Genomic DNA, 24,006 nt, shown 5'->3' on the forward strand with positions numbered 1-24,006 from the left:
CTCATGGAGTGTAATGTAATCGGCCATAATCGGTGTCCAAAAATGCCAATTACCGATTGTTATGAGAACTTGAAATCGGCCGTAATTAATCGGCCATTCCGATTAATCGGTCGTCCTCTATAACGTACATTTTCATAGTTTTCTCCGCTACTTCAGTCATCTCTCTCCGCTCTCTCTCCATGCCACTTTCCAGACAGACCTTACCAATGCCCCCTGTCACTCAAGGATTTTGTTGTTGCATGACCATGCAGACTGAACGCAGGTGTATCATGGTCATGCAACAATGTTGATGACGACAATGCTTTTTCCGCTTTTCTTCTTAATATAAATCCACAAGTGTTCTATTATTACACTATTTGTTTTTCTTATCTGCAACCCGCTAGCTTGTCTTTTCTTACCAAGTTGCGGCTAAATCCAGCAAACGTAGCTAGCTACACAGCCTGATACCAATTATGGTGTAGACCTAAATCAGCATGTTGTTTGTGCAACAGTATATTCTAAATCAAAGAGGAATAGATGAAGCATGAATATGTAGGCTACATGAAGTACCTAAAAAGAGAAAACATTTAATGTTGCCAAAGATTACAGGGTCCTCTAGGAAACTGACCAACACTTTGGGGCGGCAGGTAGCCTGGGGGGTAGGAGCGTTGGGCCAGTAAAAGTTGCTGGCTCGAATCCCTGAGCTGACAAGGTAAAAAAATCTGTTGTTCTGCCCATGAGCAAGGCAGTTAACCCACTGTTCCCCATGCACCGATGACGTGAACGTCGATTTAAGGCAGCCCCCGCACCTCTCTGATTCAGAGGGGTTGGGTTAAATGCAGAAGACACATTTCAGTTGAATGCATTCAGTTGTACAACTGAGTAGGTATCCCCTTTTTCCTTTGGTTCCTACCTTGTCAAAATAACTTCTCTGTGGCATTTACATTCATTGTCAAACAACACTGTATTCAAAGTGCCTACTCTTCTATAGAATTTGAATAATCATTCTATTTCCATGATACCAACAGTTCACCCAAGTGTTTTGCTCTAAATCGCAATTGCAACATTTGGTTAAAAAATATGGCCAAGAATTTTTTTTGCCCATATCGTGTAGCCATACTTGGCAGTGTAGAAAGGATCTCAAATGAGTGCAGGAAATGCAGAAATGTATGAAAGTGTAGACATTTTTGGAGGGGGGTTGAAGTTTGAACAGTATAAAACAATTAATCAGAATGGAGAAAGACCCATTGAAATCACTTATGTATGTTTTTCCACCTTTGGGTCACGTGCTACTCCTAAAGCAAATGTAGAAATTTTATTATTCAAAAAAATTAAACACCGTGTTATATTTTGGCTATATCGCCCAGCCCTAACGCGCGCGCACACATAAAAGTGATCCTTTGGCCCAGTCTTTTGTGTGCGTGTGCAATGTGAGTGAATAATACTTTCCCTGTACCTAGTAGACTAGTAGGACCAGTCTCACAGCTAACATCCCTCCCAGCTAAATGTGGGGCCAGAGTCGGCGCGTAACTGGCCCCTCCCAGCCTGGCTCAGTCGGGGGGGGGGGGGGGTGTTTGTGTGTATGGTCAGCGCTTGTAAGAGGCTGCCCCTTCAGCCTCCTAGCCTAACTCAGTGGGGGCATGTGCTGACAGAGGCTTCTAGTGTGTAGTGGTCTAGGCAGTGGGCACAGTGGGATACTTACGCTATGCTGCCTGCCTGGTCTGGCCTGCTGCATATTTGCTTTTCTGGCTCGGCGGGGGTCTGAGAGAGGCTTCTGATTGTCTGTGTGGTAGACTTTGTGGTACGTTGCCTGGCCTCAGTGGTCTGGCCTGCGGACACTCCATAAGTCCCTTTAAGGCTGGTCCTAACTTAATCACCCTGAGAATGTTGATCCCCTCTCAGGGCCTGGCCATGCAGCATGGCAGGGAGGGAGAGGGAGAGGGAGAGGGGGAGAGAGAGAGGCTCTTGTGTTACTGTCTCTCTCTAAATAGTTTGTTTTAAAACAGCGGCAGTCAAAGTACTATTGCATTGTTTGTTGGCTGGTGAATGAAATACAGAAAACACTCATCAGGGCACAAAAATCCCCTGAAAGGCTAAAACAAGGATTAAATGTACACAACCAGGGTTTATTCTGGATCAAAAAATGGGCTTAGGTGGTGGGCGTGGCAATGAGCACTGTCGACTTGTTTGAGAATTTTAGTGGACCCCATCTTTTTTTTTTTTTTTTTACACTGTTTGTACTTAGGCGACCCGAAAAAAAACATTTAGGCAGCCTGTCCAAGGATCACAATGGCAAAAAATCCCTGACTACTGTTGGAACAATACAAACACATCTCATCCTTGTCTAACTAGGCACTGCCTCTCTCCCACTCACATTAATACACCAGGTACTAATCAACTCCAAGTTTTGGAAGGACTCATTTCACACTGACTGAAAACGGGACACTTTTCCAAACACTAGCACATTTAGCCATGATTCAATGATACAAATGGGGATTGTCCATAGGGTTGGGCGGTATCCAGAGTTTCATATCGTCATACCATCCTTCTCACATGCTGGGATTTACGTTAATACTAGCTTAGTACACGAAGGGCACCAAAGAAAATTCAAAAAAGCCCATTGGTCATCTATTACCAGACTGCTAACAAAATTAGCACAAGTAATAGTGAATTTCCATGGAGGTTGCTAGCTAAATATGCAAACAAAATATACAAATTGCAAAGACAGGCGATACAGCTCATAAAGTTATACATGTAAAGGTATGAGCTACCGAATATGATTTTTTTGGTGTGTTTTTCACGCAGAAAAAAAGAAAGCACATAAGAAATATCTGGCTGCGTTTTGTAAACGCAGATCTAAAATGTTTCTTAATATTTCTGCTCGCCGTCAGACTAATTTTGTGCTTCTGTTCTACCAGCAGACTGCGCTCTGACTGATGTGTAGCTACTTTTCACCGGTACTTCCGGTACTTTTCAGTGTAGCCAGCCTACATTTCTCTGGTAAAATGCAAAACATAAGGAATGTAGCTGGCTACATTCTTTCTATGATAAACATTAGAAATATGATGGCCATGCATCGTTTTTGCTAAGAAGACCTTGCTTTTTCATTGTATGCTTGTTTACTTGTGTGGCTGCCAGCCAAATAGCTTTGCTCTTCTGTTGTCATCTGATGAAAATGAAGCTATTTTCTGCCAAATGTGTTGCATTAATGCATTTTCTGTGAAGGGAAAACTATAGTTGCATGTCCCTGATCACTCTATTGAAGCAAAACAACACTTTCAATATAAAAGGTGACCTCTGTCAATACACTGCTAGACTCACCTCCCGCTTTCTCCCGTTGTGCTATTTACAAACAAACACGTTACTGGCTACACTGTTCCTGGGAACTTACGGTAAGCTTCATAATGTCAAAAACGCTATCTGCCTTATCTCCTAACGTATTGTACAAGTTGACTGCAGATATTTATTTAAAAAGTAACTACAAATATAAACATTGTATTTAAAAACGTTAAATAATCTCAACGGTATTGAAAAACCATCCCGCGGCTATTTCCAAATACCCCGGTATACGGTATATACCAGTGGCGGTTGGTGCCATTTTAAGATTAGGGAGGACCATATTTTATTTATTTAGTTTAAAGCATATTGGATGACTGTTATTCATATTCCATTCACCCAGCTCAATGTGGCATTTAATAAGTTTAGGCCACTACATAATACTCACGTTTTTCCCTATACCCATCATGAGGTTGCTACAACCTAGCCTACAAATGAAAGTTTACAATGTAGGTGCACAGGTCGAGAGCGAAATTTGAGTAATCAAGCCAACAGACTAACACACATTCAATACCACCTTGCACACTATTGCCTGCATCTAGCTGATCTAGGGTATAATGATTAGTCCAAACAGTTGCAATCGAGAGTTTCTATTGGACACATTTTTCAACAGAATTGGCAGAATCAGTAGAACCCTGATCACCCGCGCACATCGTTCACTTTCATTGCAGCCACATACAAACAGTATAATCACTTTGCTCGTTGTATAATTCCTTCTCGCATCTATGAGCTCTCCTCTCACCTTTTCCCTTCGCTTTTGGACTTCAGTGCACAACACAACAGCTGTCTGTGACCAGGCGAAAAAACATTTCCAAGCCAAACCTTCGTACCATAACCACTAACCACTACACACAGCCTACATCATAGTCACCATATTAGCTAATGTCATAGTCAACATAGCTACTAGAACTAATGTGTTAGTAAACCAGCAATACATTTAATAAAACATAAAGCTTACCTTGACTTGGAAGAGTTTCAGTGTTGGATAGCCATAGCCAGCTACCTAACATAGTATCCATCTCTGTTTGAGACGGGTGTTTGAGTAGGCTAGCTAGCTGCATTCTCTCTCGCTTCTCCTTCATTTTTGATAAAATTCATTTGTTCATAACTGTTCAACTATTGTCGTTCTTTCTCTTGGAGTCAACTACTCGCCACATTTTAATGGACTGCAGTGCTAGCTAGCTGTAGTTTATGCTTTCAGTTCTAAATTAATTCTCCCAATTGTTTTTTGGGATTGTTGAACAACACGTCAGTTCATGCTGCAAGAGCTCTGATAAGTTAGAGGACGTCCTCCGGAAGTTGTCGTAATTACTGTAAGTCTATGGAAGGGTTTGAGAACCATGAGCCTCCTAGGTTTTGTATTGAAGTCAATGTACCCAGAGGAGGATGAAAACTGTAGCTGTCCTTGGGCTACATCATGGTACTACCCTAGAGAGAGCTGTTGAGGCTACTGTAGACCTTCGTTGCAGAACAGTGTGTCATCCGTCAGCCAAGATTGGCTACAGTTGTGTTCTCTAAAATGTAAGTAAAAGAAAAACAACTGTAGTACTATGGTACAGGTTTTTGTGAAAAACTAGCCCATCGCTAGGAGATGGCCATGATGGCCATGTTGCAAATGCTTTGCAGAACATTTTCTACCAATACCACGGTGCAACCAGATTTTTTGTTTTTTTGTACGTGTAACTGCCAACACGCTGCTGCTCAACAGTATAGCTTCCTTGCTCACCTGCTCGCACTGAAACTGGTTCTTGCGTCCTCTGTCTTGCAAACACACGTGACCGCCCTCTTGAAACACCTTAGCCAGCTGCGCCACCAAAAAGCTAGCAATAAGATGGTTGGCCCTGGTACTAAATGATCCTAAACAAAATATTGTACTAAATCCTTCTTCCCTCTCCACCTCTTCCCCCACAGCAACGGCAGCAACAGCAGCAAGATGAATGGTTCTATGGAGAACCTGGATACCCCTGACCATGACTCCATCAAGATGTTCGTTGGCCAGATCCCCCGCTCCTGGACGGAAACTGAGCTCAAGGAGCTGTTCGAGCCATACGGGGCCGTGCACCAGATCAACATCCTCCGAGACCGCACTGCCACACCCCCCCAAAGCAAAGGTAAATCCTTTTTTTTTTTTTAAATGTCTTTTAATAAAGCCCTTTCTATAGCAGCAGAAGTAACTTTACAATAGCCTAGGCCCTAGAAGCCAAAGAGAAGACGGAAACAGAGGCGTAGGGGCTGTCACAACTCACACGCTCACGCAAACTCACTTTGTTTGATGACAGCAATAAAGAATAGGCAAGAGGTCACTTCAATACAGCACACGGCATGTGGCTCACTACGCGCGCACACACACACACACACACACACACACACACACACACACACACACACACACACACACACACACACACACACACAGTGCTGTCACTCAATGTCGGTGTTAACAGGCGCAGTAGGCTGTTTGTTTGTGTGTGTGTGTGTGCACTATATTCCTGAGTCTATTACTTTGAACATAATAGAAACTTCTGTTTATGTTTTCAGGGTTATACCAAATAACAACCCTTCTTACTCCTGTGCATTATGGAAAACATATTTTCTTTCCTCGGGTGGTTAAGAGACGTGTAAAGAAGTGAGTGAGCAAGGGAAAGACGGGAGAAAGGAGTGTTATTTGCCTGCAATTTCCCATTAAGACATCCATCGACGCGCTCACCTTAGAGTGCTCGAGTCGAGCGGTTCTGTTTAGGCTCGCAATTAGCCGAGACAGCCAAGTAGAAGCCTGCAGATCTGAAAGCTTCTGCGACTGTGTTGTGGGGTGCGTGTGCATGCCACTGAAAGTGCCCGGCCCTCTGGAATTAACCACATGTAAATATGCTCTTTGATGTGAAGTGAAAATATGTTTTATGGCGGCCAGGCGTATTCCCATTATTTAATTCACTGTCTCAATCCTGATGTGAGGGATTCAATAAGGATTGAAAGCCTTAATCCTCCAACTGGTGGTTTTGATGTGGATTGTGGAACCCTCTCTTTGATGTTGGTACTTTGTCTGGTCTATCTGTCACTGCCAGTCCTCAGAGCTGGGAGGGAGGGAGGGAGGGAAGAAGGGATGAATGGAGGGGGGAGCTAGGCCTAATCTCACAGTTGCAGGCTGGAGAGTTGTCATTGGAATTTGCTCAGGTATGTTGTTCCCAACTTTGTACCTCTGAGCTGTGGTGATATTACACTGCACTGTTCTAAGCAAGAGCCTGCATTGAAATTGAACACCCCCCCCCCCCCCCCCCACCCCCACCCCCCATTGAAATGAGAATTCATCTGCCTATTAGACCTCTGTATAAACTTGTAAGTACATGTATACCCAGGCATCTGTCAAAAACACCAAATTAGTCTTTTGTGTACTTAGACCAGTGTCTCCTGGGTGCTGTTTAATATAGAGTAGGGTTGAGGCGGTATCCACATTTTCACATCGCCATACTGTCCTTCTCTCATACGGGATATACCGTACTACCGGCTTAGTACACAAGGCGATGCCAAAAACCGCAAAAACAAACAAATTGGGTGTCTACCTGAATGCTAACACAATTAGCATAAATGATGGCTAATTTCAATGTAGGCTGCTAGCTAAGTATGCTAACAAGCGCCAATGAAAATAAAATAATTTTAAAGACAGGCAATCCAGCTCATAAAGGTGTGTAGGTGCTACCGAATGTCATTTTGGTGAGTTTGGACATTTACAAGCGAATTTGAATGAGAGACATTGTGCAAATGAACAAAGCTTTGACGCATGCTTCTCTGAAGGAAGAACCGTACTGGCTCTGGAGCAGCATGTGTAGGCTACACGCTGTGTCTGTGTGGAGTCTGGAGTCGCTAGAGCAACGGGCCTGCTCAAAGAAGAGTGGAGAGGAGAAGACAGACTGACAATGGAGAGGAGGAAAAACACAAGGAAATCAAGATGGTGGCAGCTCTAGAAATAAATAATCCAAAGGATGACACAGCAGAAAACTAACACTATATGATGCCCCGCCTCCTTATTAATTTAGCCACTTAGATAACTAGCAAGTTAAACTTAGGGGTTAAGTTAATTCAGATGTAAAATGTTTCTTATTGTAGTTTCTGCTCCGCATCAGACTAACGGGCAATCATATCAGCAGACAAATCAAATAAATTTTTATTTGTCACATGCGCCGAATAGAACATGTGTAGACCTTACAGTGAAATGCTTACTTAAACAACAATGCAGTTTTAAGTAAAATACCTTAAAAAAATATTGAAATAAGAGAAAAGTAACTATTGAAATAAGAGAAAAGTAACTAAGAGCAGCAGTAAAATAACAATAGTGAGGCTATATACAGGGAGTACCGGTACAGAGTTAATGTGCGGGGGAACCGGTTAGTCGAGGTAATAATCAAGTTATGCTTCCTCCATAGAAACAGGACATGTTTGTCCTCTACAAATAGAAGACAAATTGTGCAAGCTACTTTTATGTCTGTTATAGATGATGGGGATATTATCTACCCGCATGCTACGGCATCAACACTTAAATCGCTGGATGCTACTTATCATTGCGCACTTAGGTTTATTACGGGTGCTAGCTACAGAACTCACCACTGTGTTTTATATCAACATGTGGGTTGGACTTTGCTGTCCATGAAACGAGAACAACATGCTCTCTTGTTTGTCTGTAAAGCACGTCTGAATAATCTACCTTATTTATCATCACTCATCAACATCAGAATTATAATTCCTAAAACCAGGTCTCAAGCATGGATTACACTTGAGGCCCATGCGATCTCCAGAGAGTTGGGTATGGCTGCCTTTTCCTGTTACGCTCTTTGCTTATGGAATGTGATCACACCGTCGTCTGGAACAGCTGGTTCTTTCATGCATATTTCAGTGTTACTTGCCTCAAAGCAAGCATAGAAATAATTTAGCTCGTCGTGTCACTGGGCAGCTCTCTGGACAGCTCTCGGCTGTGCTTCCCTTTGTAGTCTGTAATAGTTTGCAAGCCTTGCCACATCATACGAGCGTCGGAGCTGGTGTAGTACGTTTCGATCTTAGTCCTGTATTGACGGTTGCCTGTTTGATGGTTTGTCGGAGGGCATAGCGGGATTTCTTTTAAGCGTCCGGGTTCGTGTCTCGCTCCTTAATTAAAAGCGGCAGCTCTGCCCTTTAGCCCAGTGCGGATGTTGCCTGTAAACCATGGCTTCTGGTTGGGGTATGTACGTACAGTCAATGTGGGACGACGTCATCGATGCACTTATTGATGAAGCCAGTGACTGGTGTCGTGTACTCCTCAATGTGCTAGCAAAACAGTCCCGTAGCTTAGCATCTGCTTCACCTGACCACTTTTTTTATTGATCTAGTCATTGGTGCTTCTTGCTTTAATTTTTGCTTGTAAGCAGGAATCAGGAGGATAGAATTATGGTCATATTTGCCAAATGGAGGGCGAGGGAGAGATTTGTACTCGTCTCTGTGTGTCAAGTAAAGGTGGTCTACAGTCCCTCCCCCCCCCTCTGGTTGCACATTTAACATGCTGGAAGAAATTTGGTAAAACGGATTTTAATTTCCCTTCATGAACCTGTTATGGATAGGGGGCAGTATTTTCACGGCCGGATAAAAAACGTACCCGATTTAATCTGATTATTACTCCTGCCCAGAAACTAGAATATGCATATAATTATTAGCTTTGGATAGAAAACACTCCAAAGTTTCTAAAACTGTTTGAATGGTGTCTGTGAGTATAACAGAACTCATTTGGCAGGCCAAATCCTGAGAAGATTCCAAACAGGAAGCGCCCTCTCTGACCATTTTTTGCCCTCCTTGATCATCTCTATCCAATACAGGGGATCTCTGCTGTTACGTGACACTTCCTACGGCTCCCATGGGCTCTCAGAAGGCGGCAAAAAGCTGAATCACGTAATTCCAAGCCCTGGCTGAAAAGCTTTAGCGCATTTGCTAAGTGGTCTATCAGCGGACAATGGGACTCATGCTCGTGCACGAGACGACCCCATGTTTTTATTCTATCGTCTTTGAACGGATACAACGACTCCCGGTCGGAATATTATAGCTTTTTTACGAGAAAATTAGCTTTTGATTTTAAACAGCGGTTGACATGCTTCGAAGTACGGTAATGGAATATTTATAATTTTTTTGTCACGAAATGCGTCGTGCTCGTAACCCTTCTTTACCATTCGGATAGTGTCTTGAACGCACGAACAAAACGCCGCTGTTTGGATATAACTATGGATTATTTGGGACCAAACCAACATTTGTTATTGAAGTAGAAGTCCTGGGAGTGCATTCTGACGAAGAACACCAAAGGTAATCAAACTTTTCTAATAGTAAATCGGAGTTTGGTGAAGGCTAAACTTGCTGGGTGTCTAAATAGCTAGCCCTGTGATGCTGGGCTATCTACTGAGAATATTGCAAAATGTGCTTTCACCGAAAAGCTATTTTAAAATCGGACATATCGAGTGCATAGAGGAGTTCTGTATCTATAATTCTTAAAATAATTGTTATGTTTTTTGTGAACGTTTATCGTAAGTAATTTAGTAAATTCACCGGAAGTTTGCGGGGGGTATGCTAGTTCTGAACGTCACATGCTAATGTAAAAAAGCTGGTTTATGATATAAATATGAACTTGATTGAACAAAACATGCATGCATTGTATAACCTAATGTCCTAGGGTTGTCATCTGATGAAGATCATCAAAGGTTAGTGCTGCATTTAGCTATGGTTTTGTTTTTTGTGACATTATATGCTAGCTTGAAAAATGGGTGTCTGATTATTTCTGGCTGGGTACTCTGCTGACATAATCTAATGTTTTGCTTTCGCTGTAAAGCCTTTTTGAAATCGGACAGTGTGGTTAGATAAAGGAGAGTCTTGTCTTTAAAATGGTGTAAAATAGTCATATTGTTGAAAAATGGAAGTTTTCGGATTTTAGAGGAGTTTGTATTTCGCGCCACGCCCATCATTGGATATTGGAGCAGGTGTTCCGCTAGCGGAACGTCTAGATGTAAGTCCCCGGCCACTAGGAGCTCCGCCTCTGGATGAGCGTTTCCCTGTTTGCTTATGGTGATATACAGGTCATTGAGTGCAGTCTTAGTGCCAGCATCGATCTGTGGTGGTATGTAGACAGCTACGAAAAATACAGAAATTCTCTAGGTAGATAGTGTGGTCTACAGCTTGTCATGAGATATTCTACCTCAGGCGAGCAAAACCTTCGAGACTTCCTTAGATATCATGCACCAGTTGTTTACAAATATACATAGACCTCCTCCCCTTGTCTTACCAGAGGCTGCTGTTCTATCCTGCCGATACAGTGTATAACCCGCCAGCTGTATGTTTATTCATGTTGTCGTTCAGCCATGACTCGGTGAAACAAGATATTTCCGTTTTTATTGTCCTGTTGGTAGGATATACGTGCTTTCAGTTCATCCACTTTATTATCCAGCGATTGTACGTTGGCCAATAGTACTGATGGCAACGGCAGATTAGCCACTCGTCGGCGGATCCTCACAAGGCACCCCGATCTCCTTCCGCGATATCCCTGTCATTCGCAGGAGAAAGAGACTGAAAAGATGAGGGTCTGTTCGGCTGTCTGGAGTAAATCCCTCTAGTCCGACTCATTAAAGAGAAATTCTTCGTCCAGTTCAAGGTGAGTAATCGCTGTTCTGATTTCCAGAAGCTAATTTCGGTCATAAGAGACGGTAGCAGCAACATTATGTGCAAAATAAGTAACAAACAATGCGAAAAAACAAACAATATAGAAAGGTTGGTTAAGAGCACATAAAACGGCAGCCATCTTCTCCGGCTCTCTAACTGATGTGTAACTACTTTTCTCGCTGCGAAAAGTAGCCAGCCAACTCTTCTCTGGTAAAATGCAAGATGATGTTTTAAGCAAAACATAAGGAAATGTAGCTGGCTACATTTTTTTTCTATGATAAACATTAGAAATATGATGGCCATGCATTGTTTTTGCCAAGAAGACCTTGCTTTTTCTTTGTATGCTCATTAACTTGTGTGGCTGCCAGCCAAATAGCGTTGCTCTTCTTTTGTCATCTGATGAAAATGAAGCTATTTTCTGCTGAATGTGTTGCATTAATGTATTTTCTGTGAAGGAAAACTAGTTGCATGTCCCTGATCACTCTATTGAAGCAAAACAACACTTTCAATATAAAAGGTGACCTCTGTCAATACACTGCTAGACTCACCTCCCGCTTTTCTCCCGTTGTGCTATTTACAAACAAACACGTTACTGGCTACACTGTTCCTGGGAACTTACGGTAAGCTTCATAATGTAAAATAATGTGACCGGCGAAATGAAGAACGCAATCTTTATCCCCTAACGTATTGCACAAGTTGACTGCAGGTATTTACTTAAAAAGTAACCAACTACCAATATGAAAATGTATTGAAAAACCATCCCGCGGCTATTTCCAAATACCCCGGTATGCGATATATACGATATACTGCCGAAGCCTAATATAAAGCACATTGTGTGAGTCGATAATACACCCCTCAATGCCGTTTCCCCCTCCTCTTCGTGTCATCCATCTTGCTTTTGTTTGAATCCTCCCGATTCTGTTGGAATCAATCCATTTAAATCCCCACTTCAATTTGGGTCTGTTTGTTCTAGCCCCTATCTATTTTGAGAATGGTCAAATTTGTAGCGTTGTTTTTTTAGGTCATGATGATGCCAGGGTATCTGACTGCAGGGTATAAATACATGATAACCATCATGCTTAGCCCTATGGTTTATTTAGCCTCTATGCAGCAGGGAGGGGAAGCACAGTGAGAGAGCGGAGGGAAGACAGTGAAAGAGCGAGAAAGATTCATGGTTTATTTAGCGTCAGCAGAGTGCTAGGGGGGTAGCACTGAACAACTGAGAGGGAGAGAGAGTGACACAGAGAGGAAGGGTGGTGCAACTCTGCAGTGGTGGCAAAGTTGGCGTGGGGGGGTGGCCAATGACAACATTTAGCTGTTGTAAAGATAAGGTCCTGCAATTTTACACATTTTGCCATGTATTTTGCCATCTCAGTGACTCAACCATTATAACTAAATCAATGGGAGCCCCATGCCATTTCATTTTTTTTTTTTTTTATTCTCCCCGTCTAGTTTTTAGTTTTGGCAATTGTTAGTTCTCAAAGTAGCTAACACAACGTGCCATTGGAACACAGGAGTGATGGTTGCTGATAATGGGCCTCTGTACGCCTATGTAGATATTCCATAAAAAACATCCAGCTACAATAGTCATTTACAACATTAACAATGTCTACACTGTATTTCTGATCAATTTGATGTTATTTTAATGAACAAAAATTTGAACGGTAGTGTATATACATACACACACACACACTCGCTCACTACCGGTCAAAAGTTTTAGAACACCTATTCATTCATGGGTTTTTCTTTATTTTTACTATTTTCTACATTGCAGAATAATAGTGGACATCAACTATGAAATAACACGTATGGAATCAATGTAGTAACCAAAAAGTGTTGAACAAATCAAAAATATTTTATATTTGAGATTCTTCAAATAGCCATCCTTGACCGCTTTGCACACTCCACCGGTCTAATGTCAATTGCTCATGTTTCTTGGTCCAAGCAAGTCTCTTCTTATTATTGGTGTCCTTTAGTAGTGGTTTCTTTGCAGCAATTTGACCATGAAGGCCTGATTCACACAGTCTACTCTGAACAGTTGATGTTGAGATATGTTACTTGAACTCTGTGAAACATTTATTTGGGCTGCAATTTCTGAGGCAGTTAACTCTAATGAACTTATCCTCTGCAGCAGAGGTAACTCTGGGTCTTCCTTTCCTGTGGCGGTCCTCATGAGATCCAGTTTCATTACAGTGCTTGATGGTTTTTGCGACTGCCCATGAAGAAACTTTCAAAGTTCTTGAAATGTTCCGTGTTGACTGACCTTCATGTCTTAAAGTAATGATGGACTGTTGTTTTTCTTTGCTTATTTCAGCTGTTCTTGCCATAATATGGACTTGGTCTTTTACCAAATGGCTATCTTCTGTATACCAACCCTAACATGTCACAACACAACTTATTCGCTCAAACGCATTAAGAACGAAAGACATTCCACAAAGAAACTTTTAACAAGGAACACCTGTTAATTGAAATGCATTCCAGGTGACTACCTCATGAAGCTGGTTGAGAGAATGGCAAGAGTGTGCAAAGCTGTCATCAAGGCAAAGGGTGGCTACTTTGAAGAATCTCAAATATAATATATATTTTGATTTGTGTAACAGTTTTTTGGTTACTACATGATTCCATATGTGGTATTTCATAGATTTGATGTCTTCAATATTATTCTACAATGTAGAAAATAGTAAAAATCCTGGAATGAGTAGGTGTCCAGACTTTTGACTGGTACTGTATATAAAACATATCTTCATATGCCACCGCTGCTAAATGAATATATGGGGAAACACTGAAGCAGCCTCTTAGAGATGAGAACGGAGCAGCTTGATGCATGTTAGCATATCGCAGCTCCCAGTCGAGGCTTGGGAGAGAGGGGGAGCTCCACTCCACAGTAACATTATAACTCGAGCACACGCGCACGGCACAGCCTGAGAGGGAGTTCTACAGTATGCAGCAGCAATACAACACTATGTAGGTCAGAGACGCTGCAGTACTCTACTTCCCTGTGTGTGCGTGTGCTCTCCACTTCTGTGTGTGTTTGTGTTCTCTGCCAGCCCAGAGAAACTGACAGGCTGGAACGCCACTGGCGGTCTGCTGGGACTGAAGGATGAGAGTATTTTTTTTCCTTCTTCTCCTCTCTTACCCCTCCCCCATCGCCCTCTTGTTCTATTGCTTGCTTGCTCTCTCCTCTCTCCTCCCATTCTTATCGTGTCTGTGGATGTATTGCCTATGTGTGTGTATGCACACTTATGTAACGGAGAGCCATTCAATAGTTTTGTCAGTACAGTGGCTGCCTGCCTCTGAGTAGCCTCATTGTAGCCTTTCTCTGCCACACCTCGGTGACCCTGACAGACAGACAGCCTCTTGGTCTCCTGCTCTGCTCTCTGTGGCAGTACTGCACAGTCATGAGTGTCAACTATGACCCTGAGCCATCAGCCCATCTCCTTATCTTGCCCATAGCCTACTCTCACTGCAAATGCTGTGCGTGTGCTGTATAGGTACCTAGCATGCTGTGCAGTAATGTGTACTGTATGTACACCAGTTAATAGTGATTCCATTCCTTGTCTTGAAACAGCACTTGTGTTTAATGTTGCGTTACTCTGATTGTTCTGTTATTACATTCAAAAAAATCATCTTACCCCTTCTCTCTCTCCAGGATGCTGTTTTGTAACGTTTTATACCAGAAAAGCCGCCCTGGAGGCCCAGAATGCATTGCACAACATAAAGACCTTAACAGGGGTGAGTAAGCAGGAAGTGTGTGTGTGTGTGCGTGTGCCGCCTTTAGCCCCTCATTGCTGCCCTGGAGGCCCAGAATGCATTGCACAACATAAAGACCTTAACGGGGTGAGTAAGCAGGAAGTGTGTGTGTGTGTGTGTGTGTGTGCCGCCTTTAGCCCCTCATTGCTGCCCTGTGTTGCTGCTGTGGACTGCATGTGGATGGATGTATCCTAATGAGCTCACTATAACCACAGCCCACACACACCGTATAGGCACTGCCATGCCATTCCTATCCACAAGAACTGACCTGAACCTTGCTCCCTCTTCTGATGAAGTAATAACCACACAGTCGTGTGCACACCAAGACCCAAACACGGTCAGGTAAAGAGTGCTTTGCACGAGGGGAGCCTAGCTAGCCAACTCACTGATGCGCAACCAGACCCCCCCCACACACACATACACACACACACACACACACACACACACACACACACAGCTAACAAGTCATAAAGTGGAACAAATTATTCATTGTGCTTGTCCTCATGAATCATTGATGCAAAACTACATTTAATATTTAAAAAGGAATACAAAAGGAAAGTGTTTGAAGAATGTTGCTCCTAACAATGGAATCTGCTGTGAGCGATGGAGGGAGTGTGAGAAGGATAGAGAAAACAGGGCGACAGCTGTACAGAGAAACAGAGGGAGTCTTAATTCTAACCTGATTTATCTGATAGAGATTAAAGCTCAGTCAACTGGAACAAGTGCAATTGCTTGTTAAAGCTTCGTAAATCTACCTCCCCTGTCCCCTATGTTACTCTATCTGCTTCCAATCAATTAAATCAATACTAAACTACCTCAGTCTTCAATTAAATCAATACTAAACTACCGCAGTCTTCAATTAAATCAATACTAAACTACCGCAGTCTTCAATTAAATCAATACTAAACTACCTCAGTCTTCAATTAAATCAATACTAAACTACCGCAGTCTTCAATTAAATCAATACTAAACTACCTCAGTCTTCAATTAAATCAATACTAAACTACCGCAGTCTTCAATTAAATCAATACTAAACTACCGCAGTCTTCAATTAAATCAATACTAAACTACCTCAGTCTTCAATTAAATCAATACTAAACTACCGCAGTCTTCAATTAAATCAATACTAAACTACCGCAGTCTTCAATTAAATCAATACTAAACTACCGCAGTCTTCAATTAAATCAATACTAAACTACCGCAGTCTTCAATTAAATCAATACTAAACTACCTCAGTCTTCAATTAAATCAATACTAAACTACCGCAGTCTTCAATTAAATCAATACTAAACTACCTCAGTCTTCAATTAAATCAATACTAAACTACCGCAGTCTTCAATTAAATCAATACTAAACTACCTCAGTCTTCAATTAAATCAATACTAAACTACCTCAGTCTTCAATTAAATCAATACTAAACTACCGCAGTCTTCAATTAAATCAATACTAAACTACCGCAGTCTTCAATTAAATCAATACTAAACTACCTCAGTCTTCAATTAAATCAATACTAAACTACCGCAGTCTTCAATTAAATCAATACTAAACTACCGCAGTCTTCAATTAAATCAATACTAAACTACCGCAGTCTTCAATTAAATCAATAACTCCACTCTGCAGACATTTTCAGTTCCCAGTAATCAGGAGAATGACTAAGTGTTGAAGAATTTGTACCTGTGTGATAAGCAAAGGGATACTGGACTAATTATACCATTCAGGGTTGGGGTCAATTCCATTTGAGTCCTGAATTGAAAAGGAATTGACCCCAGCCCTGACATTTTCAGTAGCGTGATGATCGAAGTGAGATTAGATACTTTACATACTTTACAAACCCAGATTATAAATAGCACTGTATCTAGTGTCATTAATCAGTAAAGCATTTTCAAATAAAGTGTATGTATTTTGACAGCTGCTCCCTAACCCTACCACAGCCAGTCATGCCGCTCCTGGCATTGACTGAAGTCCGACGGCTCGTTGGTGGAAAAGCTTGCGTCCCTTTCGGGTCGCCAAACCTGGGTTCAAATACTATTTGAAATCATTTCAAATACTTGATCTCTGCTTGGTTGAGTTTGCCTATTGCAATGGAACCAATAGAAAAGTCACACAAGTGCACATCCCGGATCCCGCCTATCTGGCCCTCCCAGGCAGGCTAAAGCAAATACAATAAGTATTTAAATAGTTTTTAAATAGTATTTGAACCCAGGTAGGTCTGTCGCACGGACTCCCTCCTCCTGTGCCTCCCTCTCCTTGGCAAGTGACGCCAGTCCCCATACCGAGAGGGCCATCTGTCCATTTCTTTTAGTTCCCTTCTCTCTGAAAAACAACACGTTTCATAACTGCCTCTCCTGTTTTTGTTTTTATCGTGAGCACTCAAATGAGGGAGTACGATTTACCATGTCATCATAACACATGGTAAATAAACTTCAAGCCAAACTACTTCCATGATATCTTTATTGCAACTGTCTCTTTCTCTTGGTCCCCTTCTCTTGAAAAATAACACCATTCCATACAGCCAGCCTCTCCTGTTTTTTTGTTTTTATAGAAATGGCAAGAAGTGAGTAAAATATCTAGTCTTTACACATGACAAATACATTTAACTTGAAACCTTGCCCTCTGCTCATATCCTAATTCCCCTGGTTTATAATCTAGCCACTTCACTCCATATTTGTCTTATTCTCTTTCTGGCTTCTCTGTGCCAATGTGGCAGGTGTAGATATCCCATCCAAAAGATTAGCTCTTCAGATCCACTTCTTCCTCAGCGTATTAAGGGATCTAGTGGAAGAGCCAGGGGAAATAAATCGCAGGTGGAAATATGTCATTTGCAGATGGACTGGATTTTCTGCCAACTTCTTGTTGTAGCCCAAGCTGTTGCTCAGATATGGCCCCTCATTTCTGGAACATGTTAGCAATGCTGGACGGTATGGCTAGCATTCCATTCCCAAGTGAAAAATTATCACTTTAAAGACCCGTGGACATTGGGTGCGCCCCAAATGGCACCCTATTCCCTATATAGTGCACTACTTTTGACCGAAGGTAGTGCACTATATAGGGTAGTGTTGCGTGGTAATCCGGTACCACGTTAATATCATAGTACAGAAACGTCATGACACCAACATTTTTAGAATACCATAGTACCGTTCCATATGATACTACCAACTTTTTTTGGCCCTACCGATCTAAAGCACCCGCAGGTGACTTTATAAACAGTAAATGTTTAGAAAGTCAGTTGCTTAAGCAACCGCAATTAGTCTCTTGTATGCTATGCGCCGGTCCAATGTGATCTTCACTTTCATGCGCGTATCACGTGTGTCAGCTGTGATCAGCCAGCCGCATCCCCCTACCAGCCCTCACTCACCTGCTTCTCTGAGCATCCCCCCACCAGCCCTCACTCACCTGCTTCTCTCAGCATCCCCCTACCAGCCCTCACTCACCTGCTTCTCTCAGCATCCCCCTACCAGCCCTCACTCACCTGCTTCTCTCAGCATCCCCCTACCAGCCCTCACTCACCTGCTTCTCTCAGCATCCCCCTACCAGCCCTCACTCACCTGCTTCTCTCAGCATCCCCCTACCAGCCCTCACTCACCTGCTTCTCTCAGCATCCCCCTACCAGCCCTCACTCACCTGCTTCTCTCAGCATCCCCCTACCAGCCCTCACTCACCTGCTTCTCTCTGCATCCTCCTACCAGCCCTCACTCACCTGCTTCTCTCAGCATCCCCCTACCAGCCCTCACTCACCTCCTTCTCTCCGTCCTCTCTTAATGCACATCTATTCCTCCATCAGTTTTTAAAATGTAATTTAGCTGTGATGGCGAGTGGGGATAGAGACCCTGATCAGTCTTCTGTTACATTTGCTAAATTGGAGCAGCACGAAGAGCGAGTAAAGTTGATACATTGTATATCATTTCATCATTGATGAGCGAAGGGCACAGGCCAGTCTGAGTATAGGCGTTTGCAAGTTTGTCACGCAGCAGTGCCAGAGAGGAAAACGGCTTCGCGACAGGCATGCTTCCATCTTTACAACACAGACACCGTTTTGTCTCTAGCTCAAACGGGATAAAGAATATGCCTCCTATAACCGTCGCTACCTCTTTTCTTCCTGCGCGATTTCACACACATTTTGTCATTTCACAAACCGGGCTGTTTTGAAACTAATCACAGCCCGCTAATTATAGGTTTGATAACTGAACAACGTTTGTCATATTACCTAGCTAGCTAACAACCTGGTAGCTTGACAGTAGGTTTAGGCAAATTTGAGTGGCACTGGAAGAAAGGAAAAGATCATGATATGTGCTTCAAAGGTAGGATTTTTATTTGACCTTTTTATTTAACAAAGCAAGTCAGTTAAGAACAAATTCTTATTTACAATGACAGCCTACTGGGAAACAGTGGGTTAACTTCCTTGTTCAGGGGCAGAATGCTCGGGGATTCGATCCAGCAACCTTCAGGTTACTGGCCCAATGCTCTAACCACTAGGCTTCCTGCCGCTCTAACCACTAGGCCTAACTATATCAAAAATATATCTCTTTCTGGTCCACACATTCTTTTTGGTGTCTAATGTTTTTAAAGTTGGGAGGTGTGTGGGAGTATTGGGGGGAGGGTGGGAGGGTGTGTGTGTGTGGGGGAGGGAGGGTGTGTGTGTGTGTGGGAGGGAGGGTGTGTGTGGGAAAGGGTGTGTGTGTGTGGGGGAGAGTGAGAGAGTGAGTGAGAGAGAGTGAGTGTGGGAGTGTGTGTGTGTGGGGGGGAGAGTGAGAGAGAGAGTGGGGGAGAGTGAGTGTGGGTGGGGGAGAGTGTGTGTGTGTGTGTGTGGGGGGGGAGTGTGTGTGTGAGAGTGGGTGTGTGTGTGTGGGAGAGGGAGAGTGTGTGTGGGGGAGGGTGGGTGGGGGAGAGTGAGTGTGGGTGGGAGAGTGTGCGTGTGTGGGGAAGAGTGAGTGAAATTTAATGTGTGTGAAATTCAATTCAATAAGTGTGAATATTAGTGCCTGTTGTTTTGTGTAGCATAGGCGCATAACGTTTAGAAAACGGGAACACGTGTCCTGGAGATGGGTGAACAGTACGCTATGCCACTGAATTTTTCCCTTCTTGTTATCGCGATCCTTAGTAAAATGTTGGTATCGTGAAAACACTAATATAGGTGCCATTTAGGATGCAGTCATTAAGAAGCAGGCTAGAAGAGAGCAGCACTGTTAGATTTTTATTAAGATCCCCATTAGCCGATGCCAATGGCGACAGCGAGTCCTACTGGGGTCCGACACATAACAAAAAAGACATTGCAGACAAAATACTTTACAATTTACATACATTAACATGTAGGGGGTGTGGGCGGTGGCTGTGTGTGTGCATCTATCAGTTAGACACAAATGTCAATACATGCACACAAAAAGTAGGTCACATGGGGGGAGAGGTGTTGTGGTGAGGTGTTGCTTTATTTGTATTTTTTTTAAACCAGGTTTGCTGTTCCCTTGCGCTATATGAGATGGAAGGGAGTTCCATGCAACCATGGCTCTGCATAGTACTGTGTGTTTTAGGGCTGTCCCTGGAATCATTTTGACTAGTTGTAGAAAATACTGTAAATAAAAGTATAGAGTAAGCATTGCGCGCATATTCTGTGTGCCAAACAGGTGCTGTTAGATTACATTGTTCCAGACGGTCAGAAATATATTGCAAACAACACGAAATCAATTATAAGCGTACCAGTGTAACTTTGTTTTTTTGTAACGCTTTTATTACAGCAAAGACTAAAAACGGTCTCATTGATTCGTGAACGCAATTCTCCCAAAATGGAACGATTTATGCTAATTATTCCATGGTCGCTTTATTTTTATTTTAAAACTAAAATGCTTGATTGCGTTTCACATCATGTATGATTTGTAAGCTGTGTGATGACATGAACGAATAAATGATTGATTTATACAGTAGGCTATTTCAACGCTCATATATAATACTGTAAGTAAGTTACAGTATTTAGGATGTGCTCGTAGACCTACAGCTCGATGGTGGTTATACAAGGCTGCTATACTAATGATTCTAATAATAGTAACAATGAGATCAAGGAAAAAGGAGGGTCGTTGTTGTTGTTGTTGTTATTATAAATAAAATTATTTCTGACAATTTGGAACAGTGTAAACACTAAATAAATTATTCATAATACCAGAGAGGCTGGTCTAACGAAAATAAAGTGTAACGCCTTTATTGCAGCATAGCAAATATTAAAAACCCGCCGAATTTGTGAAATTGTTGCGTGAGGCTTGGTGCTCACGGAATCAGTAGGCTATTAAACACTCAAACAGGCAACAGAAGCAGGATCTGTCTTATTTCTGTAGATATAAATGGATGATTTATAAAGCCAGGCACATTTAACAGTTAGGCTATTGATTGTAGACCAAATTAAGTTGGTTTCCTCTCACCTCACTTTTCTTAGACAATTAAGCAAAGGGCTGGTTTCTCTTCTCCTAAATCTGCTGTTGCCTCCGCCGCATTGTTCTCAACACCACAATATGCTGGTTAACTTTGCACATAGCAGCATGGTCTAGGAAAAGGCACCAATTCGACAGCGCGCTGATGTGTTTCAGAACCGCGGACAGCGACCAATATCCAGCGCGGGAAAAAGCTCATTTGTTATAAAAAATATAACTTTTATTTGTGTTGCAACATTGTTCTTACATAATATAACCATATACAATTTCAGTAGCACATGTCTTAGACTGATGGGACTGCGCCATCCCCACGACCTCCACAATGGATCAGTCCACTCAGACAGGCGCCAATCAGACGGGTGTTTTGTACACCATGATTTTTTTTAAATGTACTGCTCGACTGAAGAAATATCGGTTGACCAACAGTCTATAAACCAAACAATCGACCAGTCAACTAAATGGGGTAAGCCCTAGTATATTACCTTGAATTTGTTCTGGGGACTGTGGGGGGGGACTTAAATGGATCCTGAAAGGATGATGATGATGGAGAGAATCAATAACTGCGATCATATGACTACTGCTCTGGCCCAACCCAAAGAAAGAGGAGAGAATTTGAGCCCAAATACTAGCCAGTGGACATATCCTTTTCTATAGCTCACTATAGTGTGAGGGATAATAGAATCTGAGAGGGGGCGAGCGAATGAGAAAGATGCTGACAGAGGAGGATGAGGTGGAGGAAGAAGGGTAATAACGAGCAAGAAAGCAATACTAAATCCATCCTCGCCTCCTTTCCTTCATCTGCACTGATTGGAAAAGGTAACTTGACCTGTGAGACTTGACAGGTGAAAACAATATGGAGTCGAGCTCTTTATTAGGCTGGCTTTCACCTTGTCAGTTCTTTCAGATCAGTCAAGGAGAGGAGGCTAGGAGAGAACTAAATGTTTAAACAATTGCTAAAGGGCCAGGGAGCAAGAGAAAACCAAAAAAACATAGCCAAGCACCTGGCCTGTTCATCGTCGTGGTAACTAACGGTTGGTTAGTGTGTGTCATTGTGATGACAGGCCTGATGATAGGTTGATGTTTAACATGATTCTTCCGTTTCCTCCTCCTTCCAGATGCATCATCCCATTCAGATGAAACCCGCTGACAGCGAGAAAACAAACGGTGAGTGACATCATTGCAGATACGCTGTGACACATGCTAAAGTGTGTATAAACAAAACGTAGCGGCTGGCCGGTTTACAGGGAAGGGTTGCGTCCCAAATGGCCCCTTATTCCCTTATATCGTGCACTAATTCTGACCAGGGCTGTGGTCAAAAGTAGTGGGCTATATAGGGTGCCATTTGGGTCACAACCTGAGAACAGAACACAGCTATCATGAAGTCCCTGAGGAAGTGAGGAAATTGCACTTCCTCAGGAAGAAGATTTAAGTTTGGTAAAGGAAATAAAAAGGGGACTGTCTCTATGTTTTAGTTCCCACACGATGGCCCAAATGGTACTCGTCTGTTTGTGCTGCCAAGGCATGACAACGACCATAGAAGTTGGCTATTATGGAACAAACAGATCTGGGACCAGGCTGCCGAAATTGTGCTCTGTGCTGTAAATTCAGTATTTCAGGGGTGTCAGAGGTTACTAGGATTTAAAGGAGCTTTATGATGGGGGAGAGGAGCGAGAGGGAGGCAGGTACAGAGGGATCTGGTGGGAGGATAAGGGGATGATAAAGCAGTCATCTGTCTGAAGAAGAAGAGTTTGGGGAGGAGGGAGAGATGAAGCAGTAAGATAGAGATTTAGAGAACGAAAAGGGGTGAGCTGACTCATTGAGTGAGAGGGTTGCAAGGAGGGGAGAGGAGAGATTGAACTAGCAAAAAGAGAGGTGGAAGGTTGCATAGCCCATTTTGCTATCGCTGTTTTGCTGTCACTCATTCTTTCCTCTCCATTTCAGCGGTGGAAGACAGAAAGCTCTTCATTGGAATGGTGACAAAGAAATACGGCGAGAACGAGGTCCGGATGATGTTCTCTGCTTTTGGACAGATAGAAGAATGCCGAATTCTCAGAGGACCTGACGGTCTGAGCAGAGGTGGGTTGTGGGTAACGCCGTGTCCTTCTGCTCCACGCTCCCGTTATACCAAGTGGTCCTGTGTCAGTGGATCAGTTTGTAAGGGCGTGGCACTCGGAACCAAAGCAAAGGTCTTGGGTTCAATTCCTACAGGGATCATAATACACATACCAGAAATGTATGTCAAATGTACTGAAAGTCATTTTAGATAAAACGCACCCTAGGCCATCCTGTATATATTATGAGATTTTTAGTATTTTACTCTCTTCATCCCCCCCCAATTTCGATCTTGTGTCATTGCTGCAACTACCCAACGGGCTCGGGAGACGACGGTCGAGTCATGCGTCCTCCAAAACATGACCGGGCAAACCGCGCTCCTTAACACCCGCCTGCTTAACCCAGAAGCCAGCCGCACCAATGTGTCGGAGGACACACTGAGCCTGCAGGCACCCTGCCCGTCACATGGAGTGGCTAGAGCACGATGAGCCAAGTAAAGCCCCCATGGCCAAACCCTCCCCTAACCCGGACGACGCTGTGCCAATGGTGCGCCACGCCATAGACAGCTGCGCCACTCGGGAGGCCCAGATATATGGTATTTATGGTAGTGGCTTCCTCTTTAAATGTCGCTATATTGCTTCCACCGATCCAATCTTCTCAGATCACAGTAGTGGGTAGGGAATAGGAGCTAGCGTTTGATTTTGAAATTCATCACTAGAGTAGTCCACTACTACACCCGCCGATAAAAGAACAGACTTGCCTAGTGCCTGCCTTACTACACTGCTCCCAAACCTTTTATTTCCACCCTTCCCACCCTGCC

General features: G+C 43.0%; 1 protein-coding gene across 10 annotated transcripts in view; it reads left to right on the plus strand.

Moving 5' to 3' along the window:
* Positions 1 to 24,006, plus strand: part of LOC115152391 (CUGBP Elav-like family member 2) — a 68,551-nt gene that overhangs the window by 27,797 nt on the left and 16,748 nt on the right. For all 10 annotated transcript variants that reach the window (XM_029697219.1, XM_029697222.1, XM_029697221.1 and 7 more), the window contains exons 2-5: positions 5,227 to 5,426; positions 14,621 to 14,703; positions 22,250 to 22,298; positions 23,076 to 23,210. In XM_029697219.1, coding sequence (XP_029553079.1) covers positions 5,227 to 5,426; positions 14,621 to 14,703; positions 22,250 to 22,298; positions 23,076 to 23,210 — 467 coding nt within the window. The remainder of the gene's footprint in view (positions 1 to 5,226; positions 5,427 to 14,620; positions 14,704 to 22,249; positions 22,299 to 23,075; positions 23,211 to 24,006) is intronic.

Source organism: Salmo trutta, chromosome 17 (assembly GCF_901001165.1).
Source record: "Salmo trutta chromosome 17, fSalTru1.1, whole genome shotgun sequence".
Taxonomy (NCBI): domain Eukaryota; kingdom Metazoa; phylum Chordata; class Actinopteri; order Salmoniformes; family Salmonidae; genus Salmo; species Salmo trutta.